Here is a 25345-nt window from a genome sequence, read left to right as displayed (position 1 = left end):
AGCAATCTTGCGGTCCAAGTTCACAGCTCCCTGAAAGTGACTGCACAGTTTGATAGGGATGTTACGAAGGTATATGGCATGTTTGCCTTTATTAGTTGGGTCCTCAAGTTCAAAAGTCAGTAAGTTATGTTACAGCTTTATAAAATTCTAGTACGGCCATATCTTGAGCATCGCATACAGTTCTGGTTGCCCTATTATAAGAAGGATGTCAAGGCTTTGGAGAGGGTGTAGAGTAAGTTTACCAGGATGCTGCCTGGATTAGAAGGCGTGTTACAATGAGAGGTTGAACAAACTTGGGTTGTTTTCTCTGGAGCGGTGGAGGCTGATAGGAGATCGGGTAGAGGTTTATAAGATTATGGGAGGCATAGATAGAATAGACAGTCAGTATCTTTATCCCCAGAGTCGAATGTCTAAGGCAGAGGGCATGCATTTAAGGTGAGAGGGGGTAATTTCAAAGAATATGTATTTTACATAGAGTGGTTGGTACCTGGAATGCACTGCCTCAGGTGGTGGTAGAGGGAGATACATTAGGGACTTTTAAAAGACCCCTATTGATAGGAACATGAATGTGAGGAGAGTGAAAGGATATGAGCATGAGGGATTAGTCTAGTTGGCCTTTTGATGATTGACTTATTTGTTTTGGCACAACATTGTGGGCCAAAGAGCCCGTTCCTGTGCTGTGTTCTATGTTCTCTGCTCTAATATCACAAGACACCGTTATGCAGCATTCAAGACTCCATAAAACACTTTATTTACAGTTTCAAATTAAAATATTGATATTACTATCTACAAAAGACTTGAGCCCATTGTCAGCAATTCTGCCAATCGATCATGCTGGTTACCACATACTTCTGCCTTTCTCTCAATGCCTTTCTCTCTGGCGTGCCTATTGAAGTCCTCATCTGAATAGTCTGGAGCTGAATCCAGCTGTAGCCTTGTATTTGTTGATCTACCATTTTATAGGGCTTAGTCCATCTCTATAGGGTGATAATGCCTCTAGACTAAGTCCACTGTACATGAGGTCTGACTATCCAAGAGAAGGCTGTGGACATTGGAGTTGGTGAGGTGGTCTCACTTCTATATCTGCTCTCATGCTCACAGTCACTGCTGGCTCTGGTCTTGGCTTTCTAATGGAAACAAGTCAAACAATGGGGTCTAAGAGTGGAGCTATGCAGGGAAAGGGTGAATATTTACACCATCTGCACCTTACAAATACGGGATGAAGTTGGTGCAGATTTGAGAAGGGAGCACACCAGTGACTGAGCACCCTGAGAGTGCCCAGGGCACACCGAGGGAGCCCTCAAGAGGTTAAGGGAGGTGTGGTTACCCAGAGAGACCACGAGCTCATGAATGGAGCTCTGAACACGTGGAGGGAGCTTTGAGCACACGGAGGGAGCACAGTTCACACTGAGGGAGCATTGACTACATTGAAGGGGCACAGACCACACCCAGAGAACTCCAAGCGGACTGAGAGAGATGTGATCATCTAGATGGAGCACTAAGTATATTGAGGGAGCAATGAGCACATGGAGGGAGCTCTGAGCTGACTGAAGGAAGTGCTGTCATCCAGACAGAGCACTGAGCTCATTGAGGGAGTGCAGACCACACTGAGAGAGAACTGAGTACACAGACAGAAAGCTGAGCACATGGAAGATTAATCGGGGATCACTCTACGTTCATGGTTCAGAGAAAGGCCTTTCAGGCCATCAAAAGTGATCAATCTCATCCTTCTTCCTTTGGAGATAGCGAGGGTGATATGTTGGATGTGAAAGCTCATGGGGTGGTAGGAAAGGACAAGAGGAACTCTATCACTGTTAAGGCAGTGGGAAGGTGGGCTGAGCACAGATGTTTGGGAAATGGAGATGTGGGTGTGGGCAACATCAATGGTGGAGGAAGTGAAACTCCATTTTTTTGAAGAAAGAGGTAATCTCTAATGTCCTGGGATCAGATGTGGCGGAGACAAAGGAACTGAGCAAAGGGAATAGCATTTTTACAGGAGACAGGGTGGGAAGAGGTATAGTCAAGATAACCATGGGAATTGGTAGGTTTATAAACAATTTCCTAAAGTTTTACATCTGTTCAAGTGTGTGGCCCCCAGAAATGGATGCAATATTCCATTTATGACTGAAGTAGTATTTTATAAATGCTCGTCATGATTTCCCTTCTGCAGTACTGTGCCCAGAATTCTATCAGCTCTTTTAACCTTTTTCCCAACCCCTCCCACTAATTTTATTGAATTAAGCTTTAGTTCTCTTTATTCTTGTGGTGTCTTTTTTAGAATTATGCCTCTAGTTTATACCTTCTCTTCTCATTCTCCCTACAAAAATAATCCTAATAAAAAATAACGCCTCATATTTCTTACCATTAAATTCCATCTATCTACCTATTCCATCGGCCTATCTAAATCTTTTTGAAATCTATTACTATCTTTACACTTCACAGGCCCCCAGGTTTAGCATCATCTGCAGATTTGGAATTGTATCTTGTACACACACCCAAGTTCAAATTATTAATATATACTAAGCAACACAGTAGTTCTGGTCCTGACTCCTGGTAACTTCCATCCCATCCAATAAAGAACCTTTCACCACTACTCTGTATTTCTTTCCACACAGACATTTTTCTATCCATCCTGCTATAGATCTTTTTATGCCTTGCCCTTCAATCTTGATGACAAGCCTATAACATAGCAGCTTATCGAATGTCTCCTAGAGTCCATATATAATACATCATCTCATTTCCTTCATTATACCTCTCTGTTATTGCATCAAAAACTCTATCAAATCAGTTAGACACAACCTATATTTAACAAATCCATGGTGGCTTTTTCTAATCAATCCACACTTGTCTAATAGACAGTTAATTATGTAGTTGATTATTGTTTCTGAAACTTTCTCCACCACCGAGGTTAAATTGACTGGGATCTAGTTACTGGTTTTATACTTAGTCCTTTTTATGATTGATGGTGTAATATTTCTAATTTTCTGAATTTTGTACATGTCCTCTGAATCTATGAACAGTATGTCTGGAAGATTATGGCTAGAGCATTTTTTTTCTTTGTGACTTTCTGCAACATTAACTGCACCCCAGCAGGACCCGACAATTTATTCACTTCAGTGATAACTTTCTTGTATATATTGTATTGATTTTAGCCCTCCAGAATCCCAATTATACTTCCCCTTTCTGTGACTCTAGAAATATCTCCTTTTGGTACCTCAGCCAAGCACTCACCCACCATGAACATATTTCTTTTCTGGTCACTGAAAAGATCTAGTTACACTCCATTCCCTTTTTACATGCCTACAGAAAATTTTGGGGCTCACTTTTATGTTTGCTACCAGTCTTTTCTCTTGCCCCTGTTATTTTATTTATTTCTCCTGAATTTTTAATCTGCCTTGTTCTCATTTCTTTTAAATCTGGCCCTGTGTGATACGTTCTATTTTTTCTCACCCTGTTTTACTCACCTTTTTGGTCAATCATGGAGCTCTGGGTTTAATTTCTCCTTCAAGGAAATGAAAGTAGACGGCAGATTTAAAGGCCTCATATTGTTCAATTAGATTTTTACCTATCTGTTCCTCTTTAAGGAATGAAGCAGTCCATTTGTAGTCCTGATGAAGTGCCTTGGCCCGAAATGTCAACTGCTTATTTCCCTGTATTGCCTGACCCGCTGAGTTCCTTCAGCATTTTGAGTACGTTGCTTTGGATTACCAGCATCTGCAAAATCCCTTGTGATCAGTACTATTTAACCATATGTGTGAGGTGACGGCCATCTGCAACTTGAACGATTGTACCGCGCCAAACTGATGTAGACTGGGAAACCTTTGCCATTAATATTCTAACAAATAGTTTAACTTTAGAAGCCAGGTTAAATATTTTGCCTACAAGTTTAGGTTAGATATTGACAATTCAACAGCAATTTTTCATAGCTCTGGGGACTTACATGTCACATCAGTAGCTTGATGGAAAATTCTGCTGGATGAGCTCAGCTCCAATAGCACTCAAGAAACTTGACACCTATTAGGACAAAGTAACCTGAGAATTACTGCCTAGACTCCACCATAAGCATTCATTCACTCCACCATTTCAGCATATGGCTAGGGTTGGCACTACTGTTGCAACCTGCCAAGATTTCATTCAGAGCACATACCATATAGCTAGGCACCTGAGTTATACACACACACACATAGATAGGGTGCCTAAGACTTTTGCACAGTACTGTAGTAATTCTATGCATTGCACTGTGCTGCTGTCACAAAAAGACAAATTCTGTGACATATATAAGTGATAATAAACCTGATTCTAATTTTTTTTTAGATTATGAGAACACTCAGTCCTCTTTTTATTGTCATTTAGAAATGCATACATGCATGAGAAATGATACAATGTTTCTCCAGAGTGATAGCACGGAAAACAGGACAAACCAAAGACTAACACTGACAGAACCACATAATTATAACATATAGTTACAGCAGTGCAAAGCAATACCATAATTTGATGAAGAACAAACCATGGGCACGGTAAATAAAGTCTCAAAAGTCCCTGAGTCGATCGACTCCCGAGTCCCCGATAACAGGCAGCAAAAGGGAGAAACTCCCTGCCATAAACCTGCAGGCACCGTTAACTTGCCGATGCCTTGGAAGCAGTCGACCGCAGCCGACACTGAGTCTATCCGTCTGAAAATTTCGAGCTTCCGACCAGCCTCTCCGATACAGCCTCCTGAGCGCCATCCTCTGCCGAGAGCCTTCGACCTCTCCCCGGCCGCTGAAACACGCAAAGCCGAGGATCGGGGCCTTCTGCTCCGGAGATTCCGGTTACCACACAGTAGGAGCGGCAGCGAAGCGGGCATTTCAGAAGTTTTCCAAATGTTCCTCCGCACTCTCACGTCTGTCTCCATCAAATCAAAATTGTGCACGGTCCCCTACTTGACAGGTAACAGACATCACCACCACCGAAGTGGCCGCACGCGCTGCCGTCGTGCCGCCATCTTCTTAATTATATGGGTCTCAATTATAGACTGAGAGAGAGAAGAGGGCAGGGAGAGGGGAATCAAAGTTGGAAAAAGGGGAAGGAAGAGGGCAGCGAGCAGGGACCACCAGAGAGACATCAATGAACCAGTTGTTTGGAAACAAATGACCTTGCCTGGTGTCTCAGGGCTGGGTGTGTCTGCACCTGAACCACTCCTGCCCCGGCACTCCTTCTCTGCCACCTGTCCCACACCCCTCCTGCAGTGCTCCACCCTTGCTTCTTCCAACATCCTTTGTTCCTGCCAGATTTACTAACTCTCTCTCAGCTTCACGTTGACAAATACAGTACTGTGCATAATTCTTTAGGCACCCTAGGAATATAAGTATATGTGCCAATGCCTTTTGCATAGAACTGTGCATGTAACCTCTAGCAAGGAATGCCAGGACACCAATTACATGTGAGCATTTGTAAGATCACCTCCATATTTTGATAATAAATGTACTTGAATCTTTGAATATGCTCCACCTACTATGCTGACATTGAAATGTATCTGTTTTTCTCAAATACACCTGAGTCTGATCCTGATAAACTCACCCTGGGACAGTAGGGGTTAAAGCTCAAAGGGGTTCATGCTATTGCATTGGGGAGTAGAATTGTTATTTTCCCTGTATTTTTATGAAGTTTAACTTCTCTATACTTGCTTGTATTTTTACATAATTACCCATATACAAGCATTTATTCAGTCAATTTTCCACCAATTACAGCACAGTTGCTTTTGTATTTTTCTAGATGCCTCTTAGTTTTCAGTAGCAGGTGTCACACCTCTTGAATCTGGGTATTTTATAGATTAGTTGCTATCACTGGAATTTTGTTCTCTATTCTGAGTAGGAGAGAAGCATGACTGTTTTGTTTTCCCCTTTGTCTTCTCTTTATTCTCTTGGCTCCTCTTTCTTATTCATTTTCTGTAACACTTTGTTCTTGTCAGTGTTGAGATCATTGTCATCTTAGCTACAGATCTCTTTTCAGAGAGTATCTTTACTTTATTGTCGCCAAAAAATTGATACTAGAGCGTACAATCATCACAGCGATATTTGATTCTGCGTTTCACGCTCCCTAGAGTACAAATCAATAGTAAATAGTAAAAATTTAGATTATACATCATAAATAGAAAATAGAAAAGGGAAAGTAAGGTAGTGCAAAAAAACCAAGAGGCAGGTCGGGATATCTGGAGGGTACGGGTCGGGATCCCTTCAGCAGTCTTATCACAGTTGGAAAGAAGCTATTCCCAAATCTGGCCGTAAGAGTCTTCAAGCTCCTGAACCTTCTCCCAGAGGGAAGAAGGACGAAAGGTGTGTTGGCTGGGAGGGTCGTATCCTCGATTATCCTGGCAGCACTGCTCTGACAGCGTGCGGTGTAAAGTGAGTCCAAGGACGGGAGATTGGTTTGTGTGATGTGCTGGGCTGTGTTCACGATCTTCTGCAGCTTCTTCAGGTCTTGGACAGGACAACTTCCATACCAGGTTGTGATGCACCCTAAAAGAATGCTTTCTATGGTGCATCTATAAAAATTAGTGAGGGTTTTGGGGGACAGGCCAAATTTCTTTAATTTTCTCAGGAAGTAAAGGCGCTGGTGGGCCTTCTTGGCAGTGAGCTCTGCTTGGTTCGACCAAGTCAGGTCATTTGTGATATTGACCCCGAGAAATTTAAAGCTTTTGACCTGTTCCACTTGCGCACCACCGATGTAAATTGGGTAGTGCGGTCCGCTACTCCTCTGAAGTCAACAACCAATTCCTTCGTCTTGCTGACATTGGGGGATAGGTTATTGTCTTCGCACCATACCACCCGGTTCTTAATTTCCTCTCTGTACTCAAACTCATCATTACCCGAGATATGGCCCACAATTGTGGTGTCATCAGCAAACTTATATATTGAGTTTGATGGAAACTTGGCTACATAATCATGGGTGTACAGTGAGTACAGCAGGGGGCTGAGTACACAGCCTTGTGGGGCACCGGTGCTCAGAGTGATTGTAGAGGAGAGCTTGTCCCCTACTTTTACAGTCTGGGTCCTGTCTGTGAGGAAGTTGAAGATCCAGCTGCAGAATAAGTTCATCAGCATCTCTAATTATAGGCCTGGTCAAGATTTGTTGGGAAGAGAAATTATTTTTTATTTATCATAGAGTAAGTTCAGAGAATTTTACTAATCTTTTTGCTGTTGACAAACAGGCACTCAAGACATCTCTGGAACTATATAAATACAGAACTGCTTGGCCTCTTGCATTACTGCATTTATCTCTCCTCATCTTCCTTTCGGAGGGTAGGCCTCAAAATCTCCGGCCTTGCCTGCTTTTGGCGACCGATGTTGAGGTCAAATCGTTCGGACAGAGATGGCGCTCTGTACTCGATGTCAGAGAGCTGATCAGAGCTCGAAGTTTTCGGATGACTCAGAGTTGGATTGTGGTCGGCATGGCAGGGAGAGTTTTTCTTCCTTCTCCCATCTGCGTGAGATGTGGGACATTTGAGAAACTTTGAACTTTACTGTGCTCATGGACTTCTTCATCAAGTTATGGTATTGTTACACTGTTTGTAATGATATGTTATAATTATGTGGTTTTGTCAGTTTTTTCAGTCTTGGTTTGTCCTGTGTTCTATGATATCATACCGGAGGAAATAATGTATCATTTCTTAATGCATGCATTACTAAATGACAATAAAAGAGGACTACGTGTCTTCATAATTATCATCATCATCAATAGATATAAGCATCATTATTTAATTGACAGAAGCACACACTCACAAAAGGCACCATTAAAGCACATAATTCAACAATGTTGCACCTGCAATCAGCTCAACTCATGGGATCTGCACCTGCTCTCTTGGTTATTTGATTTTGCTCTGGGGATGGCTTGATAGGCTGAATATTGCCGTACTTTGCTTACCAGGCACAATACTTGCTGGAAGTGGATCAACATTACACATTAAGTTATCTCTATCCCTCTCTTAACCCAAACAGGGTCTGTTCAACTCTATGGCCCCATGTCATGCTCAAACACGGATATAAGATGCTGAAGAATTTGACATTGTTGTATGTGAAATCTCTATGACAGGACATCTCTACCTGGTACGGGACTTCAGCTCAAGAGTGAGGGCCAGGGTTTGAAACTTTGACAACTTACATCAGATATCAAGGCTCAGAAAATATAACTGAAAATGGATTGACACTTGAATAACAAACAACTGCAGAGGGCTGAAATCATCTGCAAAACCAGAAAATGCTGGAAACAACTCAGCAGATCGGGTAGCGTATGAGGGGAGAGAAGCAGTTAGCATTTCAGCTCAATGAACTCTCATGAGTACCAGGAAAACACAAGAAAAGACAATCTGTTACATTGCCGGAATGGGAGAAATAAAAGGAAATCCCTGTGAGAGAACAGAGAAGTGATGCTGACTGAGAGAGGATGGTAAAGGCTTATAAATTACAGTTAATCTGTGTTGAAGAGAAGTGGATGGAAGGAGATGAAAGAGGACACAAAAATGTTCTCAACTTGGTTCAATCATTAATTTTCTAGGAAAATCAAATACAAATATCATATGAACATATATTAAACATAGTCAGCCTACAGAAGGGATCATCTTTTTAAATCCAATGGCGAAGGTACAGTGAGATTTGACACAGATGGGAGGGTGGGGGGAAGGGGTGGCCTCGTCTACATCAGTGAAACCTGATGCAGAATAGGGGACTGCTTTGTTGAGCTTCTTCATTCCTTCTGCCTCCAAAGGCAAGATCTGTCAGTGCCTACCCATTTCAATTCAACTTTCCATTCGCATTCTGATATGTCTGTCCATTGCCTTGCCTTCTGAACTGCCAGGATAAGGTCAAACTCAAGTTGGAGGAGCAATACCTTATATTCCCTCTGTGTAGCTTTCAGCCTGATGGCATGAACATCAATTCTCTAACTTCTGGTAATTTCCTCCCCCTCCCCCAAACTTCGTCTCTCATTTTCCATTTCCCATTCTGGTTATCTCACTCTATACAAAGAGCAAAGAGGTCCTTCTGCAGTTGTACAGGGCCCTGGTGAGACCACACCTGGAGTATTGTGTACAGTTTTGGTCTCCAAATTTGAGGAAGGACATTCTTGCTATTGAGGGAGTGCAGCGTAGGTTCACGAGGTTAATTCCCGGGATGGCGGGACTGTCATATGTTGAAAGATTGGAGCAACTGGGCTTGTATACACTGGAATTTCGAAGGATGAGAGGGGATCTGATTGAAACCTATAAGATTATTAAGGGATTGGACACACTAGAAGCAGGAAACATGTTCCCGATGTTGGGGGAGTCCAGAACCAGGGGCCACAGTTTAAGAATAAGGGATAGACCATTTAGAACGGAGTTGAGGAAAAACTTCTTCACACAGAGGATTGTGGTTCTGTGGAATGCTCTGCCTCAGAAGGCAGTGGAGGCCAATTCTCTGGATTCTTTCAAGAAAGAGTTAGATAGAGCTCTTAAAGATAGCAGAGTCAAGGGATATGGGGAGAAGGCAGGAAAAGGGTACTGATTGTGGATGATCAGCCATGATCACAGTGAATGGCGGTGCTGGCTCAAAGGGCTGAATGGCCTACTCCTGCACCTATTGTCTATTGTCTATACTCTCAGCCCTGGTGTAGGGTCTTGACCCAAAATATCAACTATTCTTTTGCCTTCATCAGTGCTGCCTGATTTGCTGAATTCCTCCAACAGTATTTCTTTTGCGTGTGAACGGTCTGGATTGACAATCAACATCAATACGACAAAATGTATGCCTAGGATAAGACCAGGATATCCTCACTGATAGCTGTCAAACCCATTTCAGAATTATAAAAGTCTTGTTGAAATGGAACATGTTTTTCCATACTTGGCTTTCTTTATTTGCTAACATCATGAATCTGCTCATTTATCTTCTCTCCTCTGCATTTATTTATTTATATTTGTTTTTTATTTGCACAATTTGTCTTCTTTTGCACATTGGTTGTCAGTCCTTGTTTATGTGTAACCTTTTCATAAATTCTATTGTATTTTTTTACTTTCATGGAAATGAATCTCAAGGTAGCATATGGTGACAGATACGTAATCTGATAATGAATTTACTTTTGACATTTTTTTGACGGTTTGACTGTGCAATATTCCCTCGAGCAATGACAGGGTGGTAATTAGGAGGCTGTCCCATGCTTTCAAGGAAACAAGAAATAAAGTTAATAGGAAAAATAAAGTGTATGAATCAAGCAAGTGAGGGATGGGTTAAGAAATAAAACATTACAGAACGTGTTCCCATATGTCTTTTACTGCAGTTTGCTGGTTGTTTCAAATCTTGGCTCAGTAATCAATAGCAGTGTGTAACTTGATGCTGAATTCAACACATCCATTGCGGAGCTGCAGATGTTAAATCCAAATTAAGCAAGAGAGTATGAACTTTGTGGAGAACACGGTGCTGCAAGCCTACATCCTGAGTGCATTCCTCAGCCATAATGAGGCCTGGACCACATATGTTAATCGTGAGAAAAAAGTTGAAGAGTTTTGAATTGGCACTGATGCTGGCAATTGTCCTCTTTTGACAATTTAAACAGAAAGAAGCTCTTCTCTGTCTCTGGTCATTGTGGTGTCTTGAGGCCTATTAGAATCAACTGCTCTGCTCTGTGAAAGTGACAGGATGTTTCTTTCTCAGCTTGGAGAGTTTGTTATCCCTTTAAGGGGCTTTTCATTAAAGTCAGTTGTATCCATCCATCAATAGTCTACTTTTTCGGCTCTCATGCAAAACTAACATAGAGCAATTTAGAGCAAGCTGCTTCAGCCATGCATAATATTGACTGTTTTCTTCTTGCTTTGAGCAATAGAACACAATTGTGTCATATACCACTTTCTGAAACAGGTTTTTATTCCTATGTAATCATTCATTGTAGATGATTATACATTGCCTATAATTCTTCACCATTACTGCTGAACGAGAATGTTTTTTTCCTGACATTATCTGTGAATCCAAGTCCTGTTTTACCTGCAAATCCATTTTTCTCCATAGGATAAGGCTGGGGATGGTTCAGAATGCACATCAAATTGCATGAGTTTAGACATGATTCTTAATGTCGTTGCAGTTTATGAATGCCGTATAGGTGAAGAGTAAGTACTGAGAATTGCTGTTAATTTAAATGGATTTTCTAAGTGCTGGCTGACTTACAGAGACTTAATTTAATGCAATTAAGTGCAAAACATTGTGTCCTTGGCAGCTGCAGAGTTAAGTGATAGGTTAAAGACACAGCTGCAAGAAATAATATACACTGAATTGAAAAAGGAAGGCAGTAAAAGTTCATTTTGGGTGGTACCCACACACACGTTCAAGCTGACAGCAATTAAAATCACAGGTCCTTCAGCCTTGTTGCCAATGAAAACTGTCAATGAGTTGACTTTTCTTCTTATGTAATTTCTATGCAAAACAATGTTTTTTATATGCAACACCTGAGACAACAGATATGCTCAGATGTTACTCAGGATACACATAAATTTACATAGACATTCTTCTTATAAAGGAAATGTTTAACATTAACCTTACATCATTAGCATTAATTAGTATTACAATACATTCCAAAATCATTCATATAAATTGTGAATAAAAATTGTCTCTCAAGAGACTCCATTTCCCATCTACACCATACTAAATAGCAACCCTTCCCCTTATTCTCTGCAATTTCTCTTGAAACCAGCTAGCTATCCGTATTGCTACGTATAAAATAAAAATAGGACACCATGATAGCCTAGCAGTTTGCACGGTGCTATTACAGCTTGGGGTGTCAGAGTTCAGAGTTCAATTCCACCACTGTCTGTACGGAGTTTGCACGTTCTCCCCCTGACCCCGTGGGTTTCCTTCAGCTGCTCCTGTTTTCCTCCCACAAACCAAAAATGCACCGGTTGTAAGGTTAATTGATAAATGTAAAGTGTCCTGCAATTAGACTAGGGTTAAATAGGTGGGTTGCTGGGCAGTGTAGCTCACTGGGTTAGAAGGGCCTGTTCCATGCTGTATCTCTAAATAAAATAAAATAAGTATCACCTGATTTTATAGAGTCTCACCAGATTTATTGAATGTACTTTGGAGCGTGGGCACGTGGCCAAGTGGTTAAGGCATTGGACTAGCGACCTGAAGGTCGTGAGTTCGAGCCCCAGCCAAGGCAATGTGTTGTGTCCTTGAGCAAGGCACTTAATCACACATTGCTCTGCGATGACACTGGTGCCAAGCTGTATGGGTCCTAATGTCCTTCCCTTGGACAACATTGGTGTTGTGGAGAGGGGAGACTTGCAGCATGGGCAACTGCTGGTCTTCCATACAACCTTGCCCAGGCCTGCGCCCTGGAGAGTGAAGGCTTTCCAGGCGCAGATCCATGGTCTCGCAAGGCTAACAGATGCCTTTAATTAATATGGTACTTTATCAAAGGTCCATTGGAAATCAATTGCATTTACCTTGCCTACTTCTAAAAAAAAATGACAATAGATAAGCTGTCTCTATTGGCTATTACAGCTGAAAATTAACTTATCACAAAAAAAGTTTGAAGTAAATTTATGAACAAAGTTCACATATGTCAACATATATGCATTTTAGTCAGTATCTGGTGTCCATTTGTATGTAACCCAATATTAAATAACTTCAAAATCTCCACATAAGTATATCTTAGTTACTTTGATATAACGATGCTGCCCGCATAATTGGTTTACTGACTGGATCTGTGAGAGATAATGTCGTTTGAGAGTGAACACTGACCTATATGTTGAAACAGTGATCCATGAGAAAGTAACAAAGTACAACTCTGTAAATGTGTGTAAGTTCGGGATTCCTGCAAATATTGAGTTATCTTTATTGAGTTTTGAATTAATATTTTAACGTCTGATAAAACTTGAATCTCTGTCAGAGTCATTCAATCTCTCTTAAAATTTTGGCAACCAGAGAAGCCAGCTGTGGCATAATCATCTAACAATACAGACAGTACACATGTAATGACGGAGTTCCATGCTGAGAACTGCTCTTATGTCAGAAATGAACAAAAGCAGTGTGTGGGGGAGAATCACAGAAACAGACTTCATTCAGTGGAGCACAGGAGAATGGGGAGATCCTATAGAGCAGGGATTCCCAACTTGGGGTCCATGGACCCCTCGGTTAATGGTAGGGGTCCAGGGCATAAAAAAATTTGGGAAACCCTGCTACAGAGATATACAAAATTATATACAGTATAGGGCGAATGTGTGCAGGTTCTTTTCCTCTCAGATTGGGTGAGATGAGAACCAGAGAGGTCATAGGTTTTGGGTAAAAGGTACAATATTTAAGGGGAACCTGATGGGGAAGTTCTTCACTCAGAGGGTGGTGTGAGTGTGGAACGAGCTGCCAGTAGAGGTGGTGGATGCTGGATCACTTCTAATATTTGGTGGTTGCAGGTTCGATCCTGACGTTCAAGAGAAGTTTGGTTAGCTATATGGGTGAGAGAGGGCTATGGTTCAGCTGCAGGTAGATGGGACTAGGCAAAAGGCTGACCTGCATTGACTAGATGGGCTGAAAGGCCTGCTTCTGTGCGTAGTGCTCTATGACCCTATGGCAGGAGAGTGAGTAGAGGCAGGAAAAGTGACTGCCTGTCGACCTCACTGACTCAGTACTCCCAGCTCTGGTCAGTTTGACCCAGATCCTGATTGCTGTGGCTTGGTGGGGAACTGGGGAGAGAAGGCAGATGGAAATACCCCTTCCAATCTAGCACAAGGTGACCTCCAATCCTACCACATCCACATCTGTCCTGCTGTTCTCCCAAACACATGCTCCAATGTATGGGTTGTCCATGAGTTGGGTGTTTGTAACGCAGGGAGGTACACTAAACAACAGGAATTCTGCAGTTGCTAGAAATTCAAGCAACACACATCAAAGTTGCTGGTGAACGCAGCAGGCCAGGCAGCATCTCTAGGAAGAGGTACAGTCGACGTTTCAGGCCGAGATCCTTCATCTAGGCCTGATACGTCGACTGTACCTCTTCCTAGAGATGCTGCCTGGCCTGCTCCGTTCACCAGCAACTTTGATTTGAGGTACTCTAAACCTCACTTGCCATAAGGGTGCTGCTGGTGTCCTGGCCAATCAGCTGAGAACTCGGCTTACATCCAGAGGGTCCACTTCTGATAAGAGCAGGTTTTTCTAGGTCTGCAGGGGCTGGTAAGCTCACCCCTAGGTGAAAGATCTGGGTCAGTATAAAACTAAATCATAAATTATGTTCCAGGATTAGATGAAGTAGAATGGGAGGACATTCATGCAGAACAAAACTACCAAGAGGCTGCTATTCAGAATGCCCTGATTCTGTGCAGTTTTTTCTGAAAATTCTGGGCCATTGTAAAGTAAATCAGAAAAGCCATCTGCTGAGTCTATCAGCAGCTGTGTGAGATGGACTATAAACAAGTCAAAATTGTCTTAGACTCTTTATAATGAAAAGCAGCTCAGCTGCAATAGTTATCATACTATGTATTCCAGTGGGTTTACTCAGTCATTATTGCAGAGAATTCCAGGAATTCCAAATTTCACCTTGGTTCCTAAGGAGGCAAGGACAGCCATGCTCAGGGAATGGACTGTGGCAACATATAAACAGAGTCACTGGAATGTACTGCTGGACTGGGGTGAAAAGTGACCAGGGATTCTTATTCCATTGAATCTGGGCCTTTACATATTACCAAAGTCATTTGCTGATGGGTTACCTGCAAGCTTATGAACGCAAGTAATAATCATTTCACTGAAACCTGGCCTGGCACTCGGGCTGCATTCCCAGCAAGAAGAATCAGAGCTCCAGAGGTTCATTAGAACATTAGAGCATAAGATACGGAAGCAGAATCGGGCCACACTCTGCCCATCAAATCTGCTGCACCGTTATATCATGGCTGATTTATTATTCTTCTCAACCCCACTCTCCTGCCTTTTCACCATAATCTTTGACACCCTTCCTAAACAACAACCTATCAGCCTCCACATTAAGTATACCGAATGCCTCCACAGCTCTCTGTGGCAATGAATTCCGTAGTTTCACCACCCTCCGACTTAAGAAATTCCTCCTCATCTGTTCTAAATATACATCCTGCTATTCTGCAGCTGCGTCCCCTCGTCCTAGGCTCCCCAACTATAGGAAACAAACTCTCCACGTCCACTTTATCTAGGCCTTTCAATATTTGATAGGTTTCAATGAGATTTCCCCCCCCCCCCCCCGCATTCTTCTAAACTCCAGTTAGTACAGACCCTTTCATTGCTGGGATCACTCTTGTGAACTTCCTCTGGACCCTTCCAATGCCAGCACTTACTTCTTTAGATAAGAGGCGTAAAACTGCTCACAGAAGTGTGGTCTGAACAATGTCTTATGAAGCCTCAAAATAGGGATTGTTTCTGTCACAGTTCCTCTGTCCACCATTTTCCTGACACCTCATCTCATTAATAATGAAAGCCATTGTCCTTGCATCAGTTTGCTTTCACAGATCTCCCCAGCCTGGAGATTTATCCATGGCAACTGCAGTGCAATCTTGTACAAGGAGTAGCCATGGACAGTCCCCAGAAGTAACTCACACTCACACTATGCTAGCTGGGTTACAATCCTGAACCCAGTATTTCAGTGCTGAGTGACCTGCCCACTCAGTCTAATCTGCAAACCACCAGCCACCGCAGCAAACCTCCGTTCATTGTCTCACAGTGAGTGACGCACCATTGTTTCATTGCTCTCCAGTGGAGGGCAGGGGTTTGTGACAGATTGAATTGAATTGACTTTATTTCTTACGTCTTTCACGTACATGAGGAGTAAAAATCTTTACGTTGCATCTCTGTCTAATTGTGCAATGTACAATTTATAGCGATTTGTGATGAATAGTATGTACATCAGGACAGTCAATTTAGCGTAGAAATACAATTGTATCAGCGTGAATTAATCAGTCTGATGTCCTGGTGGAAGAAGCTGTCCCAGAGCCTGTTGGTTCTGGCTTTTATGCTGTGGTACTGTTTCGCGGGTGGTAGCAGCTGGAACAGTTTGTGGTTGGGGTGACTCAGGTCTCCAATGTTGCTTTGGGCTCTTTTTTCGCACCTGTCTCTGTGAATGTCCTGAATAGTGGGAAGTTCACATCTACAGATGCACTGGGCGGTCTGCACCACTCTCTGCAGAGTCCAGTGATTGAGGGAAATAGAGTTCCCATACAAGGCAGTGATACAGCCAGCCAGGATGCTCTCAACTGTGCCCCTGTAGAAGGTCCTTAGGATTTAGGATTTGTGAACTCATAAACTATTTCAACTGTCTGAGGTGAAAGAGGCGCTGTTGTGCTTTTTTCCACCACACAGTCGGTATGTACAGACCACGTGAGATCCTTGATGATGTGTATGCCGAGGAACTTAAAGCTGTTCATCCTCTCATCCCCACATCCATTGATGTAAATAGGGCTTAGCCTGCCTCCGTCCTCCGGTAGTCCACAACCAGCTCCTTTGTTTTTGCGACATTTAGGGAGGTCTTGATTTCTTGACACCAGTGTGTCAGGGTGATGTCTTCTTCTCTGTAGGCTGCCTTGTTATCAATTTAGTATCATCAGCAAATTTAATTAGCAGATTGGAGCTGTGGGTGATGACACAGTCATGGGTATTGCTGGGTATCTGTCTTCAAGTACAGAGAGGTATATTTTTTAATATCTACAAACTTCATTCATAATTAAAAGTTAATTTCAGGAATAAACTCTGCAATACCTTTGATTCTTACATTCAGGACAATGATTTACATCGTGTTCTATTACATAAAGTTGCAAGAAAAAGTTTGTGAACCCTTTGCAGTTACCTGGTTTTCTACATTAATTACTCACAAAATGTGGTCTGATCTTCATCTAAGTCACAATAATAGACAAACACAATCTGCAAACACTTGAAGTGCAGTCTGATTAATGCCTGATAAAGCTTTGGTTAAAAGCTAGGCAGAATAATAGTTTGTCATGGATGGGCCGAAGGGCCTGTTTCTGTGCTGTAGTGTTCTATGACTATGAAAGGAATAGATTGCAAGGCACACTATCCAGGTCGGGGTTTGGGAATCATTAACCAAGTCAGCACCAGGCACGTGACACCAGATTTCGTTCTTTAAGAGACAATGTTGAATCAGATGCGCACTTTTAAATGGGGTATTAGTAACATGGTCAGTATTACGGATTCCAAATTAATTAAGAGAATTTAACTATATCACGTGACCTAGCAGATTTTTGAGTTCAGGCACCTGAACTATTTATTCTTGGTTCGGTAGAGAAAAATGAAATGTCATTGTGCTTTTTGGGTAGAAAATACGACATCCAAAATAATTGTTTCTACTTTTCTAACACTGGAATACTAGACCAATAGTTTAATTGCACTATAATATAAATGTACTCTTTTATTCACTAGAAGTTAACCCATTTTCTAATGAACTTTGGATTAAAATAGCGTTAATTAGTGTGCGCGTACTTTTCCCCCCTTTATCTGTACTCTGGAATGCTTCACCTCGCCTCCCTTTATAGATAGCTGAACTATCAACTCTTCTTCATTATCAGTCTGTAGTTTGCATCTGCCCAGTGCCAACATCACTGCGGCATAGCCTGGGATTACCATGGGCAGGCATGCAGCTCTCAGCGTCATCGTTTTGATCGTCTTTCTCTCTACTCCATGTCTCGCAGGCCGAAAACTGCTCGTTTTCCTGATTGATGGCTTTCGCCATGATTACATCAATGAGAAGGAGCTGGAGAGTTTGCCGGGGTTCCGAGATATCATAGAAATGGGCGTCAAAGCCCAGTACTTAACTCCAGACTTTCCCAGCAATTCGTATCCTAATTACTACTCTCTCATGACTGGTAAGTGATTTGCAGAAAGGAGGTGGCGTTAATTTTTGTACAGGGAAACACGCTCGGGACATCAAAACAAAAATTAGATTACCATCGTTTGATCTGTGAAAAACAAAAAAAATTATACAATTAGTTTTTTAAAAACTGTAAAATGGTATATTGACTTTTAAATGTTGAATAATATGTAGCATAGATTTAATTACGCTTTAATATTGTACTCATTGATAATTTATAAATGTCTTATTTATAAACGTGGATTTGTGTTGAATATTTACGCACCCTGCCAACTTACATATAACTGGTTATTTTGGCCAAAGTAACCTGATTAAAATGACCACATGTTGAATTCGCTTTACCCTGATTGGGAATCTTGCTGGGGGTTGTTTCCTTTTCCGATAGCGTTGAATGGGGATCATTGTAGGCGTCGTCGACAATTTTTGAATTATACAAAGCCTCTCCAGAGGGAACATTAAGGAACTGGCGTCCGTTCGTCCCAATTGTTGTGAAAGAAGCAATTGCTGTGGGAATAGGTTTCTGTGAGGTTTAATTACGCAAACATTTTCTCGCTTTTAGTCCCTCAAATGCCGAATGAATTACGAGAAGATATTAGGGTTCAGAACACAGGAGATGGGTGTTGACTTTGTCCCAGTGGACAAAGAGACTTGAGGGGGAAGCAATATACATTAAAAATTGGAACAGGAGGAGGCTATTTGGCATTCAAAGCCCGTTATGCAAATCATCCAAGTTCATGACTGAACCTTCACCTCGGTGATTTTACCAACAAACACCATCCGCGCATCCCTCACTAATGTTGGAAGCTGACGGGTGACCTTATACAATGTGTGGGGCATAGATGAGGCGGATGGCCACAGGCTTTTCCCCCTAGTCTAACATTACTTTTCCGAAGGGAAGTCTTAACGTTGGAGGGCATAGGTTTAAGGGGAAAGGGTTAAAGGGGGCAAGATTTTCATACGGAGCGTGGTGGTAAGAAGAAGTCAGAAAAAGTGATAAACTTGTGTACAATTACAACGTTCAGTAGCCGGTCGAGCTGGTACATAGATAGGAAGCGTTTTGGATATGGGTGGAATGCAGGCAAAAAGACGCTAATGTAAGCATCTTCATAAACTAATCATCCATCTGTTATATTGTGCCCCTACAAGCGTAAATTTAAAATAACGTCTAGATACTGATTCGGACACTCCTGCCCTATCAGAGATGCATCAGTTGGTCTTTCTTTCATCAAGTCAAATTTATTATCATGGATACACATATGATGAGGTAGGGGTGCAATGAACACCATCACAGCCAGGTAGATATAGACAATGCACAAAATATAAATTTAAATTGTTCAAACAATAAAAAAGACGTGATTGAACCCATGATTGGCAATGAAAGATGGGGTCTACAATGTTCCATTGCTGAAGTAAGAATGTTGTTGTGCTGGTAGGTTTAACAACCTGATGCTTACAGGGAAATTGCTGTTCCAGAACGCTGTGGAATGGGAACGCAGATGCTGGTAAACCCAACATACATTTTCAGACACTCCCTTCTAAAGAAGACGACCCAGCTAGAAGCCTAAACTGCTGAAATGTTCAGTGGATTCTTTCCACTAGCATTAAGTTTAAAAGAAATGAACAATTTATACAGTGTCATTCATGACCGTTATATTCCAGATAATGTTACATTCAATTAAATTCATTTGAAATGTGAATGTCAAATACAGTGAGCATATTATGATAATGATCTCTTACTGTTTTGGTTTTAAAGGTAGTTATTGGCCCAGACAGGAGTGAACACCCTCCTGCTCTTCCTCAGTGTAGATCTTTTACATATACCTGAGAAAATACCCAGTTTTACATATTTTTTTTAAAAGTAGCACCTCTGTCTGTGTAGCGTTCTCACAACTGTATGATTTTATTTGCCTTTCAAATTTTCGGCATGCAGCTTGGACCCACGAGCTATACCACCTGAGCCACAGCTGACGCCCATTAACTTAACAACTTCTAGATAAGGCTAACAGGTTAAGTGGAAATGAATAAAACATGGGTTGTGTAGAAAGTAAAATTATTAAATATCTGCAAGGCTCCTGGGATGAAAGGAGGAAATTAGTTATGTGTAGTTGATAATTTACAGAGTCCACAGGTTTGATTCCTGAACAGTGCTGAGTTAGCTGATTGTTGTCAGGATCATAATAAAATTCCACAATTGACTTCAACAAAAGTTGGTGAGTTCAGCAAAAGGTGTTTAAGTGTGAAAACTTTTGTAAATAACTATTTTCATTTACTTTACTAACCCTCACAGCAAAGGATCAATTTTTCTGTGTCTATTAGAATATACTTCAGATTCACGGATCAGTGATGATGTTGGAAAAATACCTTTATATTTTTACACATTACAAATTGATATACATACAGTGGCCACTTTATTGGGTACACCTATACACCTGCCCGTTAATAGAAATATCTAATCAGCCAGTCGTGTGGCAGCAACTCAATGCATAAAAGCGTGCAGACACGGTCAAAAGGTTCAGTCATTGTTCAGACCAACTATCAGAAAGAGGAAAAAATGTGATCTAAGTGACCTTGACCGTGGAATGATTGTTGGTGCCAGAAAGGGTGGCTTGAGTATCTCAGAAACTGCTGATCTGGGATTTTCAAGCACAACAGTCTCTAGAATTTACAGAGAATGGTGTGAAAAATTACCTTTTATACATTTGTATTTTTACACATTGAAAATTGATCAGTTAAAAGATATTAATGCTAACGAAGACACAGATTACATAAAGCTACAATCAGTAAATTTGCTTATTATTTATTTGCTGATCATTTGCCAGAAAAAGTGGGATCTCCCAGTGGCCACCCATTTTAATTCCACTTCCCGTTCCCATTTCGATATGTCTATCCATGGCCTCCTCCACTGTTGTGATGAGGCCAAACTTAGGTTGAAGGGTAGCCTCCAACCTGAATGCATGAACGTCGATCTCTCAAACTTCCAGTAATGCCCCTCCCCTCTCCTTTACCATTTGCCCATCCCCTTTCCCTCTCTCTGATGCTCCTCCCCCTCTTCTTTCTTCTATGACCTCCTGTCTCTTTCACCAATTTACTTCCCAGCACTTTACTTCATCACCTTGCCCTTCAGGTTTCACCTTTCACCTTGTGATTCACTTTCCTGTCTCCACCACCCCCACCCTCCTTTTAAATCTACTCCTCAGCTTTTCCTTTTTCTCCAGTCCTGCCAAAGGGTTTCGGCCTGAAATGCCCACTGTACTCTTTTCCATAGATGCTGCCTGGCCTGCTGAGTTCCTCCAGCATTTTGTGTGTGTTACTTGGATTTCCAGCATCTGCAGATTTTCTCTTGTTTATTATTTTTTATTATTGCTCTTGGATAAACAGAAGTTGATGGACATATTACAGTCTAGTGAACTGTAAATTAAGAATACTTCCTGCTTATTATGCTTTGTGTGTGCACCTTGCAGGACATCACTGTGAAGTGCACCAGATGGTTGGAAATTACATGTGGGATGAGAAAACAAACAAGTCCTTCCTGATCGGTGAGAATGAAGACAGCCGGCTCCCCATGTGGTGGGATGCGTCGGAACCCATCTGGGTTTCCATGATGAAGAATAACAGAAATGTTTACATGTATTACTGGCCAGGTTAGTACTTCAAATCACATCAGCCTTTCCACCCATCTTCATGGGTAATTTAGCAGAGCCAATGTACACCGAATTGTTCCAACAACTGACTAAGGTATTGAAGTGCTGAATATAGGTGCTTTACAATTTTTATCAGTGATTTAGAAAAGCTAATCAGTACAGTAAATCCAAATTTACTGATGGCACACACTTGGGTAGTTATGGGGTTGAGGAAGTTGTAGTGATTTCAAGGGCTAAGTAAATAGAACATTACAGCACAGTACAGGCGTCTGGCCCGTGACGCTGTGCCAACTTTTTAACCTAATCTACGATCAATCTAACCCTTCCCTCCTACCTAACCCTCTATATTTTTCTATTATCTATGTCCATATCTAAGAGTTTTTTAACAGCCCCTAATCTGTCTGTCTGTCTGTACCACCACACCTGACTGGGCCACATGCCCACCACTCTCTGTGTAAAGAACTTGCCTTAGACAAACTGGTCTCCATTTCTAAGGAAGGATAGGCTTGCAACAGAGGGAACGCGGAGAAGTTTCCCCAAACTGATTCCTGGAACGGCATGATGGTTGTATGAAGAGAGAATAAACAGACTGGAGATGAGCTGCAGATAGGTTGCGGAGTGTAGGAACTGGGTAGTGTGAGACAGTGGGATACAGTACATTTGGCACTCGCTTTCAGAATTCAGAAGAATGAGAGATTATTTCATTTAAATGAACAGAAGGTGCTGATGGGTGGGATGTTTTGAACCAGCATCAGGCTCAAAGTGAAGATTTTCAGAAGAGAAATGAAGAAAAATTTCCTTCACCTGGATGGTGGTAGATCTTTAGAATCCATTATCCAAGAGGTGTTGTGGAGGCTCAGTTACTCAATATATTAAAAATGGCTCTCAATAGATATTAAGGGAATGAGGGATATGGGTTGGGACAGGAAAGTGGTGCTGATCAGCTGCGATTGAGTGTGGAGCAAGAATAAGAAATGGCATGGACTACTCCTGTTTCTTGATGTTTATGTTCCCATACAGTACCTGGATAGATTTATTTTCACCCACTCATTCTCTTCAGCCTTCAGAATTCTCTTTCCACCATAAGGATTAAACTTGGGAATGAGAGAACTGAGAGACAGCAATAACGTGCAAGACAGAAAGTACCTGTAGAGATAAAGACAAGACTTTTGGGGGGGGGGGGGTTGACCGTCAAGAGCATGAATTGTAAAATATGTACAGAAAATTGAGATATAGTGTATTTAAACATTTCAGATCACATTGAACAGAGGATCAGTATGGTGCAGCATGAATATAGTGTAGTCTTCTGGTCAAGATGGTACTGAGCTGCAATATGCAACAATGTCGTGGCTCAGTTGATTTTTAGGTTTTGGACAGTGTGTGGGGAGCTGGGGGTCAGGTTAGGGTTTAGTTGTCGTGTGTTGTATGCTGTGGGCTATCTTGGTGCTGGAATACGTGGCAACACTTGCGGGCTGTCCCTCAGCATATCCTTGGGTATGTTGGCTATCAACACAAGCAGTGCTTCGATATTAAGGAAATATTAAGCATATCACTATATGTTTTGATGTGCATGTAATAAATAAATACGATAAATAGTGTGATATCAACAACATGGGTATAGAAGAGCTTAGGTTTACTGGGTGTAGAACATGCATTGCTGGCAAGAAGGGCATTTGACTCATTATTGTAGACAGAGTCAAGGCTTTTCAAACTGCGCCAGGGAGAATTACAGTCAGGTACTTAATGTGATCAGTAAAGATGTTAAGTTCATGTTGCAGTTCTCCTTGTCTTGAGACTTGCACAATACAACTCCACTTTTGACCTTGTGGAGCTGACAGAGAAAGGAATATTCAGGCCAGGCAGCATTTTCAAAATCACTAGGCCATTAAATCTTGTGAAACAAAATTGTAATTTCCCAAATGGTCCAAACCTTGCTCTGAGAAATGGAAAGAAAACTAAAATTCTCCAAGCAGTAAGTTGAACAGCTCATTAGAAAAACAGTGCATCAGATTAACGTTAAATTTAAGCTTCCTGTTCCAAATCACTCCAGGAAAACGTCAAGAAGAATTTTGCAGGATGAAGACTCTTTAAGTGCAAGTATGCCTCTGAGGAAAGGGGTGACTGATTAATGGTAGAGGTTAGCAGACTATGAAAAATGTGTTGGTAAAGTAATATTATATGACCTTGCCTCAAACATGTTGATGGAAAAGACCTGGAAATCTGTTTGCCAAATGGATTCTGAAGTTTCATTATCCTGTCTAAACTGAAAACAGAGGGGTTATGGATAATTGGTAATGTAGTCACCATTGTACTTAAAAGTTTGAAAGGTTAGGGTGTTTAGATGTCAGATCTGTGCTAAAGGTATGTCTGTGAGTTCCATCCATTTGGTATCTTGAGGAGAAATTGTGGTGGATTGGGTGACAACTCCACTACTACTTAGCTAAGGTTGTCCTGATGTACGAGGCTTGCATCTCTGCACATTCAGAGTAACTCCTGAGCCATCAGTTGTGCTCATGATCCTTTGGGCCCAGGATGTGCGGTCACTGGTGAAATGTCCAAGTTCCCTTTTGAATTTGTTGGGGGATGGGGGTGGGTGGGGGGAAGCTCCTTGGAATTTACTGAGAAGCACTTCAAGAGATAAAGATAATAAGTGGAGATGTTGTGGAGGACATTCGTGTTACCAGGGAGGAGGTATTTGCAGCCTTACAGTGCACTAAAGTGGATAAAACCCCAGGACTTGACCAAGTGCATCCTTGGGCTTTGTAGGAGGCTGGAGGAGAAATGGCTGAGCCCCTTGAGGAGATGTTGTTTAATTAGGGTAGCAAGGACAAATCGAGGAACTTCAGGCCAGCCAGCCTGACATCAGTAATTGGGAAGTTAATGGAGGGAATTCTGAGGAACAAGCTTAGATAGAGTCGGATTAGAGACCAGTGGCTAGTGGTGTGCTGCATGGGTAGATGTTGGGAACCTTGTTATTTGTTACTATATAAATGATTTGATTAGTAGGATTAGGCTTGATTATTAAGTTAGGTGGTGGTGTTGATAGTGAAGATGATCATAAATTACAATGGGATATTTGATCAGTTATAGAAGTGGGCCAAGGAATGATAACTGTATTTCAATACAGTTAAATGTAAGGTGATACACTTTGGAAAGTTAAATCAGTGTAGGACTTGTACTGTGAATAGTAGGACACCAGCGAGTTTAATGGAATAGGGGGGCCTAGGAGTTCACGTGCATAGTTCATTGAAAGGTATGTCACATGAAGGTGGTGGTGAAAAAAGGTGTTTAGAATACTGGTCTTCAGTCATGGCATTGAGTAGAGGAGTTAGAATGTTACGTTGCAGTTGTATAAGTCATTGGTAAGGCTGCACTTAAACTGTACATAGTACTTTTGGCCATCCTGTTATAGGAAAGATGCGGTTAAAATGGAAAAAGTTTACAAGGATGTTGCCAGAATTAGAAGTCATGAGTTATAGGGAGAGGGTAGCCAAGCTAGGTATTTATTCCTTGTAGGTGAATGAGGAGTGACCTTGTAGAAATGAGGCATGGGTAATGTGGATGGTAACAATTTTTTCTTCAGGGTAGGAGAGTCCAAAACTAGGGGCATTGAGTGAGAGGGGAAGGATTTAAAAGGGACCTGAGGGAAACATTTTCATGTAGAGGGTGGCGAGTGTATGGAATGAGCTACCAGAAAATGTGGATGAGGCAGGTATAATGATACCACTTAAGAAACACTTTGATAGATACATGGTAGGGAGGTGCTTTTGGAGAAGCATGGGATGAATACAGGAAATCAGGATTAGTTAGGAGAGCACTGTGGTCAACTTATTCAGCCAAAGGCAATGTATCTGTGCTGTATTGCTCTATGA

At 41.7% G+C, this 25345-nt stretch overlaps 1 protein-coding gene across 1 annotated transcript in view; it reads left to right on the top strand.

Moving 5' to 3' along the window:
* The first annotated feature begins 17516 nt into the window (after positions 1-17516).
* Positions 17517-25345, top strand: part of enpp6 (ectonucleotide pyrophosphatase/phosphodiesterase 6) — a 65656-nt gene continuing 57827 nt past the window's right edge. The window contains exons 1-2 of the mRNA XM_072257127.1: positions 17517-17827; positions 21294-21473. Of these exons, the coding sequence (XP_072113228.1) occupies positions 17587-17827; positions 21294-21473 (421 nt within the window). The 5' untranslated portion in view covers positions 17517-17586. The remainder of the gene's footprint in view (positions 17828-21293; positions 21474-25345) is intronic.

Source organism: Mobula birostris, chromosome 5 (assembly GCF_030028105.1).
Source record: "Mobula birostris isolate sMobBir1 chromosome 5, sMobBir1.hap1, whole genome shotgun sequence".
Classification (NCBI taxonomy): Eukaryota; Metazoa; Chordata; class Chondrichthyes; order Myliobatiformes; family Myliobatidae; genus Mobula; species Mobula birostris.
The sequence above is the reverse complement of the archived record's forward strand: the minus strand, read 5'-3'. Positions and strand labels throughout refer to the sequence as shown.